The 18402-nt window shown below is 34.8% G+C and overlaps 1 protein-coding gene across 12 annotated transcripts; it reads left to right on the forward strand.

Annotated features, from left to right (window-relative positions):
• The first annotated feature begins 7365 nt into the window (after positions 1 to 7365).
• On the forward strand, positions 7366 to 12092 carry LOC141686921 (amino acid transporter AVT6C-like). Of its 12 annotated transcripts, none has more exons than XM_074492033.1 (10): positions 7366 to 7634; positions 7708 to 7756; positions 8133 to 8282; positions 8381 to 8458; positions 8763 to 8791; positions 8981 to 9129; positions 9258 to 9437; positions 9525 to 10245; positions 10496 to 10689; positions 11133 to 11380. In XM_074492033.1, exons 3-8 carry the CDS (start codon positions 8250 to 8252, stop codon positions 9713 to 9715), a joined length of 660 nt encoding a protein of 219 aa, XP_074348134.1. In that variant the 5' UTR covers positions 7366 to 7634; positions 7708 to 7756; positions 8133 to 8249; the 3' UTR covers positions 9716 to 10245; positions 10496 to 10689; positions 11133 to 11380. The 12 variants fall into 12 exon arrangements, with proteins under 12 accessions (XP_074348134.1, XP_074348135.1, XP_074348133.1 ...); XM_074492032.1 differs by having other exon boundaries at positions 7367 to 7643; positions 8075 to 8282; positions 9234 to 9437; positions 11133 to 11379; XM_074492029.1 differs by having other exon boundaries at positions 7367 to 7643; positions 9234 to 9437; positions 11133 to 11379.
• The last annotated feature ends 6310 nt before the right edge of the window (positions 12093 to 18402 follow it).

The raw sequence follows: 18402 nt of genomic DNA on the forward strand, positions 1-18402 counted from the left end.
AATTTCACCGGTTCGATAAATCGAGCCTCTAAAAGTCGATCAAGCTCTTCGTCGATAGCTCGACGCTTTTCATCTGAGAAAGTCCGCCTCTTTTGTCTGACAGGATTCTTTTGACGGTTGACATGCAGAGAGTGTCTTGCAACGTCAGTTGGAATTCTAGACATGTCAGATGGTGACCATGCAAATATGTCCGAGAACTCCCGAAGCAACCTCGTTAATTCATCTTTTATTTGAGGATTTAAATCTTTTCCAATTTTAACCGATTTGCTGGGGGAATTTTCATCAATCGCAATCTCGATCGTTTCACCGACAGGTGAGAACGAGGGATCCCTTGGAATGTCAAAAATTCTACCGGCATCTATCTAAACGACTTCATTAATAGATTGAGTGTCATTATCTTGCTTCTTATGCACAACAGTAGTGAAGTAGCATTGTCTTGACACGGCTGGGTCGCCACACATCTCTCCCACTCCAAACTCAGTCGGGAATTTCATTTTTAAGTGAGGGATCGACGTAATGGCTTCTAATACCGAGATTGTCGTTCTCCCTAGTATGGCATTGTGACTTGAGGTTGCACTTATTACGTGGAACTTAGCTATCTTCCATACTTGGCAAGGCATCGTGCCGAAAAGCACCGGCAAGTCAATTATCCCGACCACTTTCACCTCATTACCTGTGAAGCCATAAAGAGGTGAATGGGTATTTTCTAGCTTTCTATCTCCTGTATCCATTCACGCTAAAGCATGATGATAAAGGATGTCGACAGAACTACCGTTATCGACAAGGATCTTTTTTACTATGTTAGTGCTGATTTTGGCGGTGATAACCAGCGCATCTTGATGGCCTCATATGATATTTGGGGCATTGCTCTAATCCAGAAGGATATGACGAGAGATGGAGAAGGCTTGTATCTTTTGGGACACTGAGGATTAACATTATACACTTCTCGAGCGTACGACTAACGAGAGTTGTTTGACATGCCTCCAGCGGCGTAACCCCCGAAAATTACGTCGACTATTCTGTCATCTTGTCTCTGATGAGTTTGGCCTTGTCCTTAGATATAATGGATGAAATGGCCTATTCTGATTTTGGATTCAATGTGATTGCTTAATTGGTAGCACTGTTCTATAGTGTGTCCAGTATCTTCATGATAGTCGCAAACTGTGAGTTTGGTAAACTCTTTATCTTTTCTGTCCCGGGCCTGCCATTTTTGGTCTGAGAAAGACCGTCATTGATATTCATGACCCCTCGCGGTTCGATGTTCTTCCATCCTATTATCTCTTCTTGCTGCTGAACGTCGAGGGTATTTGGAATTATATCCTCGCGATCTCGGAGTCCGGGGATTGTGAGCTTTTGACCTGTCATATTTGTAACTAGAGCGTCTCAAAGATCTTATACTACCCACTGCCTCTTCAAGTGTCATACGGTGTTCAACAATTTGGAATGTTGCATGAAGGTGTTGAGGATATTTTTCTATGAGTTCTTCTAGTAAAATGCCATGTCGGTTTCCATCAATGCCTGCTGCTAAATAATTCACCGCCAAAGGCTCCTCTAGGTCTGTTATCTCAGATATAGCTTGACGAAAGCGACCTAAATAGCTTTTCAGAGATTCGCTAAGCCGTTGTCTCATCGTAATCAAAGATTCCGTAATTTTCCCCCTTTGTAGTTGCTTGAAAATCTTGTTTGAAATTTAATCTTCAACATAGTCCAAGAGTCGATTGACCTAGATGGGAGATTGTTGTACCAACGTAGGGTTGTTCCTTATAAGCATGTAGAGAAGAATTTGCAACGGGCGACTTTTGAGTGTTCGTAAAACACCATTCGACTGTCAAATGTGTTATGGAAACCTGATGGGTCAGAGGATCCATCAAATTGATCAAGTGCCAGAGTTTTTAAAGTCATGTCTATTTTTGCTTTCTTAATGCTTCGAGAGAGAGGGCTTTCCACCGGGGCTTCGAACCTCGATTGAGTGCGAACTAGATCTCGCAACTGGTCCATATCTTCCTATATTTTTAAGAACTCCTCCAGTAAGATTGAGTCTATTGACATCGACCCTTGCAAAGTTCCCCCTGAAGATATTATCTTAGGATGTCGGGGTCTTGAATATATAGACTCAGTAGAAACCCCATCTTCATCATAATAGTAATCATCATCATCCTCCGAAAGCTTTACATAATCAAGTTCCTCATCACCACCTTCCTTAATCAACGTTTGTTTCAACTCTTGCTGTAAACATTGAATCTCTCTTATTTTTTCCAATTTTGCCTCTAGTCTTTGAGTTTCAGCTTCTTACACCTTGAGCTCTACATCTGAGCCTTCTACTCTTGTTCTCGTAAGAGTTTCTTCTACTGTAACTTTTGTAAATGCAACCTAGCATCACTGGAGAGCACATGCTTCCTCTTTTCTGTTAAAATACGAGAGCGAGTATCCTTAATCATTTTCCTCTTGCGTTTGATTGGTTGTCTCTGCGCCTGAGATCCTTCAGGTGGGGGGTTTTCCTCCACCGGAAACAACCGTCTTGGTTTAAGGGTCGACGATATTTTATCATTTTCTGCAGGAGCAACATGTTCTGATTTTTGAATAGTTTGGATCTCTGTCGTGTTCCCACATTTATCTGGATCTGTTTCTTCAATGATCATGTTGGAGTATCAAATTTAAGAGCTCATTCTAGCATCAAATGATGACCCTAAGTTTGAGCCATATTTTTATGAGGAACTATACTCTTTATTGATACTTATTTTTCCAACCTTTTACAAGTAGGGCAATTAGCCTATATTTATATGGAGCCTTTAATGGGCTTTTCCCCTTATAATTGGGCTTCTATTGGGATTTTTATTACAAACATCTATTCTAAGGTTCTAATTTCCTATTCGAAGTCCTCTTCCTTTCCTTGGCCCAACACTGTCCAAAAGTACCATGCAAAAATCTGGATGTTAAGTGAAATCAATGGCTGTCATGCAGATGACAGATTCACTAGCTTGGTTTATATCCTGATCCAACTTTTATCGTAATTATACTTTATTGGAAACATCTGCATGAGGATCTATGAAAGAAAAAGATCAAAGTTAGGATATGATTTTCATAATTTGATGAAAAAAATTACGAAGCCAAGGGTTACAGAGGATAAAAGTTGCAACCAACAAAGAAAAAAAGCATTATACAGACAAGACTCATGAATAAAGCAACTGATCTTTCCTGGAAACTGCTGTTTATAATGATCAAGTGAACCAGCAACTAAATTGACACAATACTACACTCTAAAAAACATATCACGATTCCCGGCCTAAATGTTGGACAACATATTACAATTTACATTAAGGTTTTTTGAAAAACACAAGCAATTTAGAGTGATGTTTGATCACATCTATGTGAGAAATCCTAAGTATGAAATTGATTACAAATTTTAGATTTTCTTTCCTCATTTGTGCTATGTGATTTGTATTTTTAGTATATAATTTTTTGATAACTACTTGGATTAAAAATATGAATAGTGTGTAGCCTTACTTGTAGACTGCAAATTTGTTGTATGGATGCATTAGAGGACATTTTACACATTAAATTGTAGGTAGGTAGCTAACTAATAGATGTGATGGAAGTTCATATACAATGCTGACCTTTTTATAAATAATTTTAATTCAAATAAAAAAATTAAAATTTTACCTCCAAATAAATGTAGACCTCACTTCTTTTGGGAGCACTTTCTTCATTGTTTCCTGTAATATAAATATTTAATATTTTAAAATTAAAAAATGAAAATGATTCATGACTTCTGTTAAACCTTGTATATGGATCAATTTTTTTCTTAAGGAAAAAAATTTATGTTAACAATTTTAGGCTATATCTTAATAAAAAAATCTAAAATCGAACTTAATGTAATTTGATTTACCGTAATATAATAAATAAACATAGATGTGTACATATAAGCATGTAACACTTAATCATGGTTTGAATCAAGTTCTTCTTCTGGTATGATTACACTAAACATAAAATAATTTTTTTTTTGTTTAAGAAAATCTGAACACAAAAAATCAAGATGATTTAAAATGTAATCATAATAAAGTATACATTCATTACTTTGTAAAATGACCCATTTCTGAGCACAAATACACACACACATATATATATTAAAAATTGATTCAGATGACGGGGTAAGTCGATTCATATTAAAATCAAGATGGTTAGCATTTTATAATTATAACTAGTTATAATTGGGAAAAGTTGGAAAAATTTACCAATATAGGAAATTTTTTAATTGTATTATTCCTGTTTTTGATGATTTTATTGAGTTATAACTCAAAAATAGTATACGATTAGAACAATTAAGTCAATTTTGGTATAATAGGAATGATAGGATAGCAAATATATTTTAAAATTTTGAGATTATATTGTTCAATGATTTTATTGAGTTACAGTTCAAAAATAGTTAGAGTATTAGAACGGTGATTTAATTTTTAAAAAATTTATTAGTTAAAGGATGGATGGATGATGCAAAGTGGTCACACGAGGACGTGGGAGCGACTTTCAGTACATAAACATAATCGGAAAAAAATTAACACAAAAATTCTAAAATTCATGAAAAATACTTAATTCAGACGCTCATATTAATCTTAATAATTGATTGGAGTGGGTAATGAAAGATGCATGAATCCCAATACAATCCACTCGCACAATTTTTCTCTATTGCTATGTCCAATTAAGGTACCAATGAATGATGAAAAATGGTTTGATGAGGAAGATGTGGGATTTGAGCATATAAACACAAACAAAATGTTAAAAAACCTAAAATCTTATCTTCAAGGATTCATGAAAAAATTGTTAATTCAGAGGCTCAGAATCTTACGAGTTGATTGAAGTAGATACCGAAAGATCTACAGATCTGAACATATTCCATTTGCACAATTTATGTTTCTTTCTATATCCAAGCAATTGGTTGAGAATCGTCCAACAATCTACAACAAGAACGATTGACCGTGAATTGTCCAACGATCTGGAACAAGAACGATTATACAAACGTGTGCTCTCTCAGTGTTTCTCTCACTTGTGGGCGGCTAAGTATTTCACAGTATATGATATGAGTAATATTATTTTGAGAAGGAAATACATTTTGTGTGTATATAAAGGCAAGAGGAAAATCTTATTTCCCTAAAGTGTTCAATAAAATTACTATTCCAACCCTCTATATCATATTTACAATTTTGTAATTAATTTATATAATTTTATCTAGTTAAATGTGAAATAATGTTATATTCGTAACTAGTATTTTTACAAACCATTTAGTACAATATATTTAACCAACTTGAAAGGCATGAAGAAATTTAAAAAAGGAAATATTTACTTTCTACTCTTTTTTGGATAATAACCTTGTAACTAATTTTTTGACATTAACTTAAACACGGTATATTAATATACATATTAAAAAAATTACGATGAGTAATGAGAAGAACTCCCTTCATCCAGTTTTTCCTTTTCATTAATCAGAATTCATATTTTATTCAATCAAACAAAAAAGGGTGATAATTGTGCTAATATAAAATTGAGACAATGATATTCACGCTCTATTTATCATAATTATTGGATCGGACAAATCATTTGGGATAAGAAAAAAATAGTAGAAATGGACAACAAGACTAAAATGGACCGAGTGTATATACCATTACAAAAAAAGTATAGTTCGGTGTAACACGTAAAATGGTCTAATATATGAAATTTACCAAATTCGATTCTCTAAGACATTAGACTTCTTTTACTTAGATTATATTCAAGAATATCGAATATCCTAGAGTTATATCACTATCTTCAATGGAAAATCAAGAACATAGGTATTCTACATAGTACTCATATTAATATACGACGTTCTTTTACTTTTTCCAAACTTTCTAATATTCTTTTAAATTGTAAGAACGATAACTACAATTTTATAAACTTGCAGGAACTTTGTGGAATCATGATTTAAAGAAAAGTCTACAGAACATAGGATTTCATGTTCAATTGTTAGGTTCAAATCACATATATTTGAGAGGTGAAGTTGTCTCTTGGTGAAGAAAAAAATGGTCAAAGGTAAAGAATAATGATTTTAAATTTGCCTTATTTAGTTTGAAAGAGTATCGACAAGACTTGTTTTTTATCCTAAATTTCTAACAACTATTGTGTTCCTCCCATGTTAAGTTGTTCACTCATGGGTGTAAATTTATTAATGTGTTCTATTATGTTAGAATTAGGTGTGTAGATCTATTAAAGTATTTTGTTGTTCGTTTATGAAGATGTTATTGGTATTTCATGTTCATCAAGGGCATGGGTGTAGATTGATCATCAAGGTACTCTGTTAACGAGAATGTCCTATTGTTGAGGCTCTTTAAGCATATATATTTCTATTTACTACTAAGAAGCAGGCACCCAAAAAATCTTCTAAAAATATTCAAAATACTACCCTGCTACTCTAAACAAACAAAATAAAGATATGTTTACACAAAATCCGAACCACAAGATCAAAATCAAATCAACCGTAATCAGTAGGACTCTCTAGTTCTCTCACTAAGCAGGGATTTCTTTTGAAATTCCTACAATTTATATGTATGTATTATATGAGTAAAATTCTATGAAGACCATGTTTTTCTTGGAGACCACGGAGACCACTTATGTTTTGATAACTAAAATCTTGCATAAACATTATAAAATGTAATATTTTACGAATTATGTTCTACAAAGATCATTATTTTATTCAAAATATTGAATATCATACATGTACTTGCATGTAGAACATTACAAAATGTGTTATCCTACGAAACATGTTTAGTTTGCAAAAAAAATTGTTTAGATTGCAGAATATACACATTATACTTATTAAACTTAAATGATATTCAATAATTTTAATAAATTAGTGATATTCATAAACATACTTCAGAAAATAATATATTTCATAGGGTTTTGATTGCAGAACATAGGTGGTCTCCGTGGTCTACAACAAAAATGTGGTGACTCATATATATATATATGCATTTTTTCAAATAGAAATAATCCTTAAAATGAAAACTAGAAAATAACTTTTAAAATTTGTATTAAGCTTTCTTTATTTTTAACACTAACATTTTACTAGTTCACACAATAACTTTCCTAATTTTAAAATTTAGCCCTCCACGTTAGTAGGGACCCACCACTACTAGAAATAGTGTCTACGACATCACCCTTTTAACATCGGTTAGAAATTTCACTGATGTTAAAAGCAGTTTTAACATCGGTCGCTTCAAAACCGATGTTAAAGGTATTGTCAGACATCGGTATCTTAACTAACCGATGTTTATAATCGTTTTTTAAAAAAAAAAAGGTCCGCTTGTTTCTTTCCCCCATTAATACACCAAAAAATTCCCGGCTTAACCAAAAATTTTATTCTCAGTTTTTCCGGTGCCCCCTCCCTCTCTCATTCTCTCTTCTCTTTTCTCTCCTCTCTCTCACTGTCTCATCTCTCTTCTCTCAGTCTCTCTTCTCCCTCATCTCTCACTGCCTCTCTTCTCAATCACTCTCTCTAAACCTAATTATACCCCTATTTGTACTAACCTTTAATTAAACGTGATTAATTCCTAAATCGAGCTCGATTGGTGCTAAATAATCTTGAAAGAAGTTGGGTCTACTCAATTTATGTGAGAAAAGTAAGTTTATTTCGAATTTATTTTCAAATTTTATGTTTTTATTTTAATAAAGCTTTGTTTACAGGTCTTTGGAGCTTTGTTAGTGTTAAAAGAAATTGGGTTTGCTTGATTAGGTAAGATTAACTTCTAATCTACTCGATTAAAAGTTGGTGTATGTATTGTTAATCTTGAAAGAAGTTGGGTTTACAGATCTTTATAAGCTATACTGGTGGCCTTGTTATTGTTACTGCTAGACACGTGTTGTATTGATATTAATTTTTTAGAATTTCATGTTGAATCGGAATTTTTGGAGGAAAGCCTATTCAAATTAGAATTTACTGTTGTCATTTCGTACTCGCATAAATGATTTTATTTGTGTAGCTTATAGCTGAAGATTACATTGATGTTCTAACATTAGTGGGGGAATGCTGTGTTTTTCGGTGGCTGTGCAGGGTCCCAAATATTATATTTTCTTAATGATTTGAACTGTTATTTTATCCATGTCTTCAGAGTGCAGCACGTGTGTTGGTTCCTGCTGAATTTGGGGATCATGGGATTAAAGGAATCATACTGGCTGCTAATTATGCCAGAGAAAATAAAGTTCCATATCTTGGGATCTTCTTAGGAATGCAGATTTCTGTTATTGATTTTGCTCGATCTGTAAGTTAGAGTTTAATTTATAGATTTATTTATGTAGAACGTTCACTGAAAGATAATATACACTTAAGATTAACTGCATTGCTTCATGCATCTTGTAGGTGTTGGGTCTAGAAAAGCCAAACAGTTCAAAATTTGATGCTCGGACACTAGATCATGTTGTAATTTTTATGCCAGAGGTACATGCCCGTTCATGATAATACTTGACGGTTATGACATCGACAGATGCCTTTTACATTCCTGAGCTCTAAATGCATCACTGCAAAGCTATATGTTATTAGTCGCGGTTAATTAGTGCCACAGGATATCTTGCATGTTCCAACTAATTAAATGTATAAGAATGTTACAACTAAAAAGTTGATTGATGCTGGTCTGGATTGCGGAGCATGCCCATAATATATGTATATAAGACTGGACAAGAGAAATAATGCTTGTCCAGGTATTGGATGGTTCTGACGATATGTTGGTTCGACATCTTATCAGGGAAGAAGTGCTAAAATGGCAAGGCAAAGGTTTGAACATTTTGTAGGAATCAACTTACTTTAAGCTAACCTTGCACGTGTTATATTCACAGAGTCTATTTACTCATCAAGAATCATGTATCTGGAAATTCCTACCGTTCATTAGAGTTTACATTACCTATTTATGGCACCTGAGTGTGTGTATAAATGTCTAATAACATTTTAATGTGTTGTTTACAGGGGATGTATTATCAGGAAACCAGCCGGACAGACCAGTTCACTTGGGAGTACTGCAAGAATGGTTTGGCATCCACTGGTGGAACACTCGAGCTTTCGCTCTTTTGTTTACTCTAATATTCATTTCACTACCACTAGTTTTGTTCCGTCGAGTAGGTCAATACAAATAATCAATGTAGACCTCTCTCGTACATACATTAGCTATGTTCCAGTTTAGTGATCCCTGTATCCGTGTTCTTTGTTTTTTGTTTTAAAGAATCATTAAGGTTTTGTTCAGCAGTATCAGTTCTGTTAGCATTGGTGTTTGTGGGGATATGCTCAGGAATGGCAATCTCAGCACTCTTAGAAGGCAAAACAAATACACCAAAGCTCATACCTCAGTTGGACAATCGAGCCTCCTTCTTTAACCTCTTCGCTTCATCTCCAGTCACCGTCACTACATTCACTTTTCACTTCAATGGTTAGTTACAACTAATAGAAACAAGTACTCTTATAAATGACACTAATTTTCTGAGGAAATTACTTATGAAAATGTTTTTAATTTCAGTTCATATTATTGGAGGGGCGCTTAGGGAAGCATCAGATATGACCTCAGTTGTTCGAATTTCTCTAGTACTTTGCTCAGGAATCTACTTTACCATTGGGATCTTCGGATACCTGTTGTTTGGGGATTCCATTATGGCAGACATACTTGTAAATTTTGATCAGGGTTGCCAGAAGTTAAAGCTACCCTTGTGATATGTCCTCTTGTTGTTGTGATTTAATGGGTAAATGAGATTGATCGATTTAACTTAAGAGGTAGCAACAAGGTGCTAGTGTGTCATGGAGGCAACAGAGGCAAAACCCTTCATGAATTCTCAGATTATGATTTTGTTATTACTACATATTCTATTGTTGAAGCTGAGTAGAGGAAAAATGTTATGCCAGCTAAACATAAGTGCATTTGGTGTGGAAAGTTATTATTTTATGAACATAAGATATCTATTCACCTGAAATATTTTGGCGGTCTAAATGCTATTAGAACTAATAAGCAGTCGAAACAGAAGAAGGGTAAGAATCCTGAACTAAACAGATCAGAGAAAGGCAAGGGTGTTGAGTCGGTGGATGAAGGAAAGGAGGAGTCTTCAAAGAAAGGGAAGCATTACAACAAGGATAAGACTTTTGGAGCTGGTTCTTCTACCAACAAGTCGGAAGGAGTTGAATATGGATCCTGTAACGGCAAATCTACTTTACACTCCGTGAAATGGGATCGTATTATACTGGAAGAGGTGAGTAGGTGGTTACTGTTAGAAATTATTTCATACTTGGCTGGTCTGATTTCTTATTCATGTGTGTGGATATGTACATATTTAATTCATCTTTCTCACGGTTACTCTTTTTTGCATCTCTTTGAATCCAGATGATGTAGAATAAATTAGGAGCTGCTCTAATCATTTTTTTGTCCAAATTTAAGCTTATAAGTGTATTTTTTCTGGTCAAGAGTGTCACCAAATTTCTTACTTATAGCTGCTACTACAGCAGGAAGCATCCATTGGGATGACTTTTGTTCGGATGGGATTTTTCACAACAAATTGTATGTTTGATAAATTCCTGAATCGGCTACTGGTGATACCCCTTTCTACTCTAGCAGGACTATCCAGAAGTGTTATTGATTATTTGTTTTGTCAGGAGCCACATTCCAAATTACCGGATTTTTTAGTGTTCATAATAAGGTAAGTTTCATATATTGCTTCGCTACACTATTATTTATATATTTTTGTAATTGAGATGAAAGGCTCTACAAACATATTCTGATGTGACACGACCCTGGCTAATTTGGTAAAGTTGTTTTAGATAGATTCTCTTCTTCTCACTCTAGCAGCTACAACCAAGCCTTAATCAGTGATTTTTTTCTTATCTTGAAAGCTCTTTGAATTACCCTATTTCGAATTATTGATTTAGTTGAGCTGAGAGCAATGGTTCCTAATCAAGGTCCAGGACACCCTACTTTAGTCATTATCCGAGCTGTTGAGCAAATTATGAGAGAGAATTTATTCAACTGTAAAAGTTTTAAAGCAATAGCGGCTAGAGATAACTTTTTAATTTCAGCTTTGTGCTAAATATTCGGTTGTATTGCTTTTAGACTGATTATTAACTCATATTGCTCTGCGACTAGAGAACACAAAGGCAAGATCTATGAAGTCATTGACAAAGCTAGAGCTTTTGTGGAAGTTGTACGTGATGCTACGAACTTTGCTTCAGCTGATACTATTTATGGTTTCGCAGCATATCCATCTGGGGAGAATTGCTTGGGGAATGCGCCTTTAGTGAGCTAGATAGGTTAGGAATGTAATTGTAAGTAGATAGTTTTTGATGTTGATGTAGATGTAGATATAGAAAAATGTTGTTTGAATGCTGATATATAAGTTTTTTGGTATATATTTGTTCTCTTTTAAGATTATTTTTTATTGATATAGCTTTTAATTATTAAATGGGTTATTCTAATTGAGAGCTTTGTTTCTGTATTCAATGGGTTATCCTCATTGAGAAACTTTGGAGGTAATTCTCCAATTTAAAGTTGTATGCTTGGAATCACTTACCTTGTAGTCTGGTGGATCAATTATCATGTAATCCGATGGATTATCGTCCTTGGTGGATAAGAGGGTAAGCCAAGGCTATACCTATACCTAAATTCAAGTGAGACATGTAATAATCGGAAATACCTAAAATCGTCCTTGCACGTGTTATATTCACAGAGTCTATTTACTCATCAAGAATCATGTATCTGGAAATTCCTACCATTCATTAGAGTTTACATTACCTATTTATGGCACCTTAGTGTGTGTATAAATGTCTAATAACATTTAATTGTGTTGTTTACAGGGGATGTATTATTAGGAAACCAGCCGGACAGACCAGTTCACTTGGGAGTACTGCAAGAATGGTTTGGCATCCACTGGTGGAACACTCGAGCTTTCGCTCTTTTGTTCACTCTAAAATTCAAGTGAGACATGTAATAATGGGAAATACCTAAAATCCCAATAACATATGTAGGCCTTGGTTCATTGTGACTAGGCCTTATTGTTTGGTATTTTCAGACCGAGTTGGAGTCATAGTTAGATTTGGAGTCGATTCGGGAGTTTTTGTATTAAACTTGGATTAAATAAAATTAAATTAAAAATATGATATTTTTATAACCATACAAATTAATGAGCATGTTCAATTTTTAATTAAATTAATTTAATATCTAAATAATTAAAACAATAAAATTAGTTGTTGACCTCTAATTGAAGATGAAACAAAATTGAGTAATGAATTCATTGCTAAACTCTATTTCAATACGTCATTTTTATGTTAAGATTTTAGCGACACCAATGATTTAACCAATGTAAAAGTTTTACTTAATTCATTTCAGTTAATACTTTTTTCAGTTGGTAGTTCTACTCAAAATTTTGTTGTAATACAACCTCTATTTTTTTATATAACGCTTTAATTTTTGCACATATTTCAATCCGCTTATTTAGAAATATAATTTTTTAAATTGTTTTTGTGAATTAAAATACTTATCTATTTTTATTCACAGAAAGAAAATTGTGCAAATAAACTTTATCTGCCTAGTTAAAAAACAATGAAATGTGTGTAAAAGTTAAAGCGTCATATAAAAAGGGCGTAATGATTTAGCTCAATGCCAGTTATCATGTGAAAATTCCTTAGTATAAAAAACTAATAAGTTTACATAAGTTCATAAAGAGTTTTTTACAGTTAAGCATCGTGCGTGCATGAGTTCGTCACTATGTGAGTTATCATCAAGAAGCACTTAAATTTTACTTTATTGTATTTGACTGGTTAACTACATATCACAACCGGCGTTTCTTCAACACTTTACATCCTCCGCTCTTCTATTTTTTAAGTATGCAATACAACATTTTACATTCATTCAATCAATTATACAAACATGAGCAAGTTAGCTAGGCTACAGCTAATTTGTAATCCGCATCCTTCAGAGTTTCTGGATTGATTGTTTTCTCTATTGTATCAAGTTACACATGGACGGATTTAAGGTGGGCATGGGTGGCCATAGTCCCCTCAAAACCTCTTCATGAGCTTACAATGTTCCAAATTATGTATAAAAATTGATTAGATAGTGTATTTCGTCCTCCCATAAATTTATGATCCCCATATAAATTCACAAATCTTGGAGCATCTCCAACAATGGATTGCCAAAATAGTTGTTAACCTTGTCAAATCATCATGGATATTAATATTTTATTTTCACTCAATTTCATATTAACTTGGCAACATTGTACTCCAATAGTTAGTAACATTTGTAGTCCCTAAATTAAATTATAAATAACTCAAAAACTAAAAAAAGTATTATTAATATACACATTTTATGCTTATATATATAGGATCTTACTCCAGTGAGAACCTGTTTTATTGTGAGATATGAGATTCAATCATAACGACTGATTCTTATACATTATTTAATACTTTACCACATATTAATTTTTTAATATTTAAATATTTTATCACCATATTCTTTCTAATTCCACCACTTGCCGCCTCCAACCACCGCCGACCTCCATTTCAGGCGACCAACATTTCCGGCGACCACCAATAATCATCACCGTCAAATATAATATCACTTACGACCAGAGAATGAAAAATCACCAAAATAAGAAATCACCATCATAATAGCAGAAATCACTCTATCTGACCACCGGTAAACAGAAAATTACCGTCGGAGAAAAAAATCACCACAATTGATCACTTCCTCTACCCACCAGATCCGGCCACTAACTCCATCATTAACTCCAATCACCAATATCATTACCAAAACCACCAAATTTAATTAAAGAACACCACATTTAAAAAAAAAATTATCACAATATCACTACCACGAGCATATATACAAACCACCAATTACATAAGAATCGCCAAATACAAGCCAAAATCACCACAATTAAATTAAAATGACTAATACACAACAAAGAAAATGCAATTTTGTGATAAATTATATCCGTACATGATAAAAGGCTAGTGGAATTTTTGTGATCAAAAATATAAATCGGAGGCTATGTATATCTTTGTAGTCGTTAATTTTTAAGTGAAAGACGTCGGCGGCGATGAGGATGGAGCTGGAGGTAGGGGATGAAGATGGAGAGAGAGAGAGAGGGGGGAGGGGGAAGGTGAGAGAGAGAGATGAAAGTCCGAAAATGAGTGATGGAGCGGCGACGGCATCGGGTGGTGGAGGTGGAGAGAGAGAGAGCAAAGGTTGGGGTTGTGTTGATGAGAGGGACTGATAAAGAAATTTTTGGGTTGGAACAATAATTGTGTGGTGGGGATTAAAAGAAATTTATAAAAAATTTAAAATAGAGGGCTGAGATAGTTCTCATATCTCACGTTTCTCATTTGATCAACTCCCTATATATATATATATAGGGAATTGCTCAAATGAGAACCTCTATTTTGGTGAGATATGAGATCTAATCTCGGCCCTTAATTTTTATTAATTTTTTATAATCTAAACCACACATTTCTTATCCCTTCTTCCTTCCTGCCAATTTCATCTCCTCCGTTTCTCTCACCTCTCACCTGCCACAAATCATTCACACACACTTATATACATACATAATATATCCACCTTCTACACTCTCCTCTCTCCACCGCCCCCACCCTCCGCCACCCGCCGTCGCAGCCGCCTCATCAAACTTCCACCATTTCTTTTCACCTCCGCCACCACCATCCACCATTGCCGCCTGACCTCCTCTACATCTTTTACAATACACATCACATACCTCTTTTTAAACTCCAACTCATCAACTCTCTACACTGCTTGTTTTCTTTCCCACCGGAACATTCACCGTCGATGCCAGAATCTCAATCCTTAACAACCACTTCAGTTTCAAAATCACTGATGACGGAGATTTACATGGCATCCTCTATACCCCCATTGTAAAAAATTCGTTCAACCTGTACATATTTAATTTATCACAACTTTTGTTTTTGTGTTATGCAACATCTCTGTAGTTTTAATTAGTTAATTAGAGTTTGTGATGATTGTTGGGATTGATTGAGGTCGTCTAATGATTTTTCGGTTGTGTGATTCGATTTTGGTGCTTATAGTTTATTCGTTGGTGATTTAAATTTAAATATGGTGGTCGGAGTTTATGAAAGGAGCTGGTAGCCGGATCTGGTGGACATAAATAGTTGTCAGATGTGGTAATTTTAGGTTGTCGAAGGCGATTTTTTATATTCTGGATTTGATTTTTCAATTTTTAGGTGGTGATTTTTTATTTTCCGGAGGTGATTTTTGATTTGACAGTGGTGATTTTGTATTTGACGATGGTGATTTTCCGGTGGCTGCCGGTGGTGGTGGTGGCGGTGGCGGTCGGCGACGGTGGTGGCCGAAAATGGTGGTTGGAGGTAGTGGTAAGCAGAAAGAAGATATGGAAGAGGTGATAGTTAGAGATGATGAAATATAAAAGGAGGTGATAATTAGATCTAGTAATTTTTGTGATGATATTGGTGATCATAGTCGATGAACGGAGTTGGTGGCCGGATCTGGTGGATAAAAGTGGTGACCAGTTGTGATGATTTTTTTTCTCCGATGTTGATTTGTTGTTTACAGGTGCCCGGAGGGGTGATTTTTATGTTTCCGACGGTGATCTCTTATTTTGACAGCGGTGATTATATGTTTGACAGTGGTGATTTTCTGGAGGTCGCCGGAGGTAGTGGTTGCCGGAAATGGTGATGTTCGACGATTGGAGGCGGCGGTGGTTGGCTGGTTTAGAAAGAAGATGGGGGAGGTGATAGTTGGTGAAGATGATGTTGAGATTTAAAATGAGTGGTGTAGATTAAAAGTAGTTTTAAATTTTGTGTGGTGTAAATTAGATCTCATATCTCATTTTAAAATGAGTTCTCATTTGAGTAAGACCCTATATATATATATATATATATATATATATATAATTGGAACAATGTAAGCTCGTGGGGAGGTTTTGAGGGGACCATGGCCACCCCATTCCCCCCTAAAATCCGTCCCTGTGTAGTTTGATACAATAGAGACAATGATCAATTCGGGAACTGTGAAGGATGCTGAGTACAGGCTAGCTGAGCTAACTTGCCCATGTTTATATAATTGAATGGATGTAAAAAAATGTTTGTATTGGATACTTAAAATGCAGAAGAACTGAAGATGTAGAATGTTAAAAAATAGTAAAATTGCAAGTAAAATTTGAACTCAAGTAATTTTATACATTGGAGGGCTTTTTGATGGATAACTCACCCAAATGCATGTAAACTTTTTATATTTTTACGGTTAAGAATTTTCACTTGGTAAACGCAATTGAGCTAAAGTATATTGTACTCATCAATCAAAATTTTCAAAACGACCAACTTAAAAAAAATATTTCATCAAATATTAATAAAGTATTTAGTATTTACTGATCAGAAGTCCATGTCAGCTACATTCTCCACATCATCCACTCACCATTCTCCTGGATCACTCCTCCATCCTCTTGTCTTGCCTTTGGACCGATTAGGACCACCTTCATTTCTGGTATCCTTATAATTTTTGTTTTATCCTTGTTGTTGGAAAATTTCTGTCTTGGTGCTTATCATAAACTTTGTTCAACCTATTGAGACATGAATGAAATGTTAATAGAGATGTGCTTGTTTCTGTTCAACACTTGTGGTCTTGTCCGCATTTCTTAGATTTTGTCTATTAATCATCATGGTAAAAGAGCTACTAATGCAGCACATTTCCTAAGTTTCTTTTGAGTTTTTTTAGTGCACTTTTTGCTTCTTTTTCATTCCTTGAAAGTATGAAGATGGAGAGAGAGAGGAGGGGGAAGGAGAGAGATATAAAAGTCCGGTGATGAGTGATGGAGCGGCAGCGGCGTCAGGTGGTGGTGGTGGTGGAGGTGGAGGTGGAGAGAGAGTGCACGGGTTGGGGTGGTGTCGATGAGAGGGAGGGATAAAAAACTGTTGGATTGGAGCAATAATTGTGTGGTAAGGATTAAAAAAAATTATAAAAAAATTAAAATAAAGGACTGAGATTAGATCTCATATCTCAATATAATTAGGCATCTCATTTGAGTAACTATATATATATATAGATTAGATAATTTGATGTGCCCCGGATATATTCACAAACCTTACACATTTTGAGGTTTTATACACATAAATTCACAGTATGGTTCTTGCGAATCCATAATGTCTCAAAAAATTTTGGCTTCAAAAGTCATGTTCTATATTTTGGCCTTCCAAAAAAAATTTCTGGTTCCGGCCCTTAGCTACACTGGTGGAAGTCGCCGCCTGCAGGTTGGGCAATCCATCTTTATATCCATCCACTTAAGTAAGCAATGTGAATGGAAGACATGTTCACATGGCGTTACCTGCACATATAGGTTCGGACAACGTTAGTTACATAGCCTTAAACTTCAAGCTGAAAGCTGTCCAAAAGTACCATGCAAAAATCTGGATGTTGAGTGAAATCAATGGGCGTCATGCAAATGACACAGTCACTGGCATGATTTACATCCTGATCTGGCCGTTATGGTAATTATATTTTAGTGGAAACATCTGCATGAGGATCTATGAAAGAAAAAGATCAAAGTTAGGATATGATTTTCATAATTTGATGAAAAAAATTGTGAAGCCAAGGTTTACAGAAGACAAAAGTTGCAAGCAACAATGAAAAAAAGCATTATACAGACAGGACTCATGAATAAAGCAATTGATCTTTTCTGGAAACTGCTATTTATAATGATCAAGTGAACCAGCAACTAAATTGACACAATACTACACTCTAAAAAACATATCACGATTCCCTGCCTAAATGTTGGACAACATATTACGATTTACATCAAGGTTTTTTGAAAAACACAAGCGATTTAGAGTGATGTTTGATCACATCTATGTGAGAAATCCTAAGTATGAAATTGATTGTGCGGTTCCTCATTTATTTAAGAATCCTTTAAGCATTACAATTATTGCAGCTCCTCAGAATATTGGTTGGCACTCTCTTTACAACAATATACAGGGATTAGGCATTCTCTACCTTGATTTTATATAAAAATAACAGGGAAGAGTTACATAAATTAACAAAATAGAGAAGGGTTGCATGAACTAATATATTGTGAAAAGTTACATCAAACATGCCAAAAAATGAAGAATCGACATCCAAGATAGTGCTGCAGTAAAAGAATATTTGCTTGCAACCCAGCAAAACCCACCAAATAGAGGCACCAACTCCTTTCAGGCTTAATGTGCATGAAGTTGCGGGGACATCCAAAGATATATAAAGGAATTGCAAGCCGAGTTACACTCATTCCAATAATGTAACTAGGCTGTAGTGGCTTTCTTGGGTCACGAAAAACATTTGTGGCAATCTGAGGTATCCAGTAGGAGTGCACAACTAGAGTAATAACTGGAAGGAATTT

Source organism: Apium graveolens, chromosome 9 (genome assembly GCF_009905375.1).
Source record: "Apium graveolens cultivar Ventura chromosome 9, ASM990537v1, whole genome shotgun sequence".
In the NCBI taxonomy this organism is placed as follows: Eukaryota; Viridiplantae; Streptophyta; class Magnoliopsida; order Apiales; family Apiaceae; genus Apium; species Apium graveolens.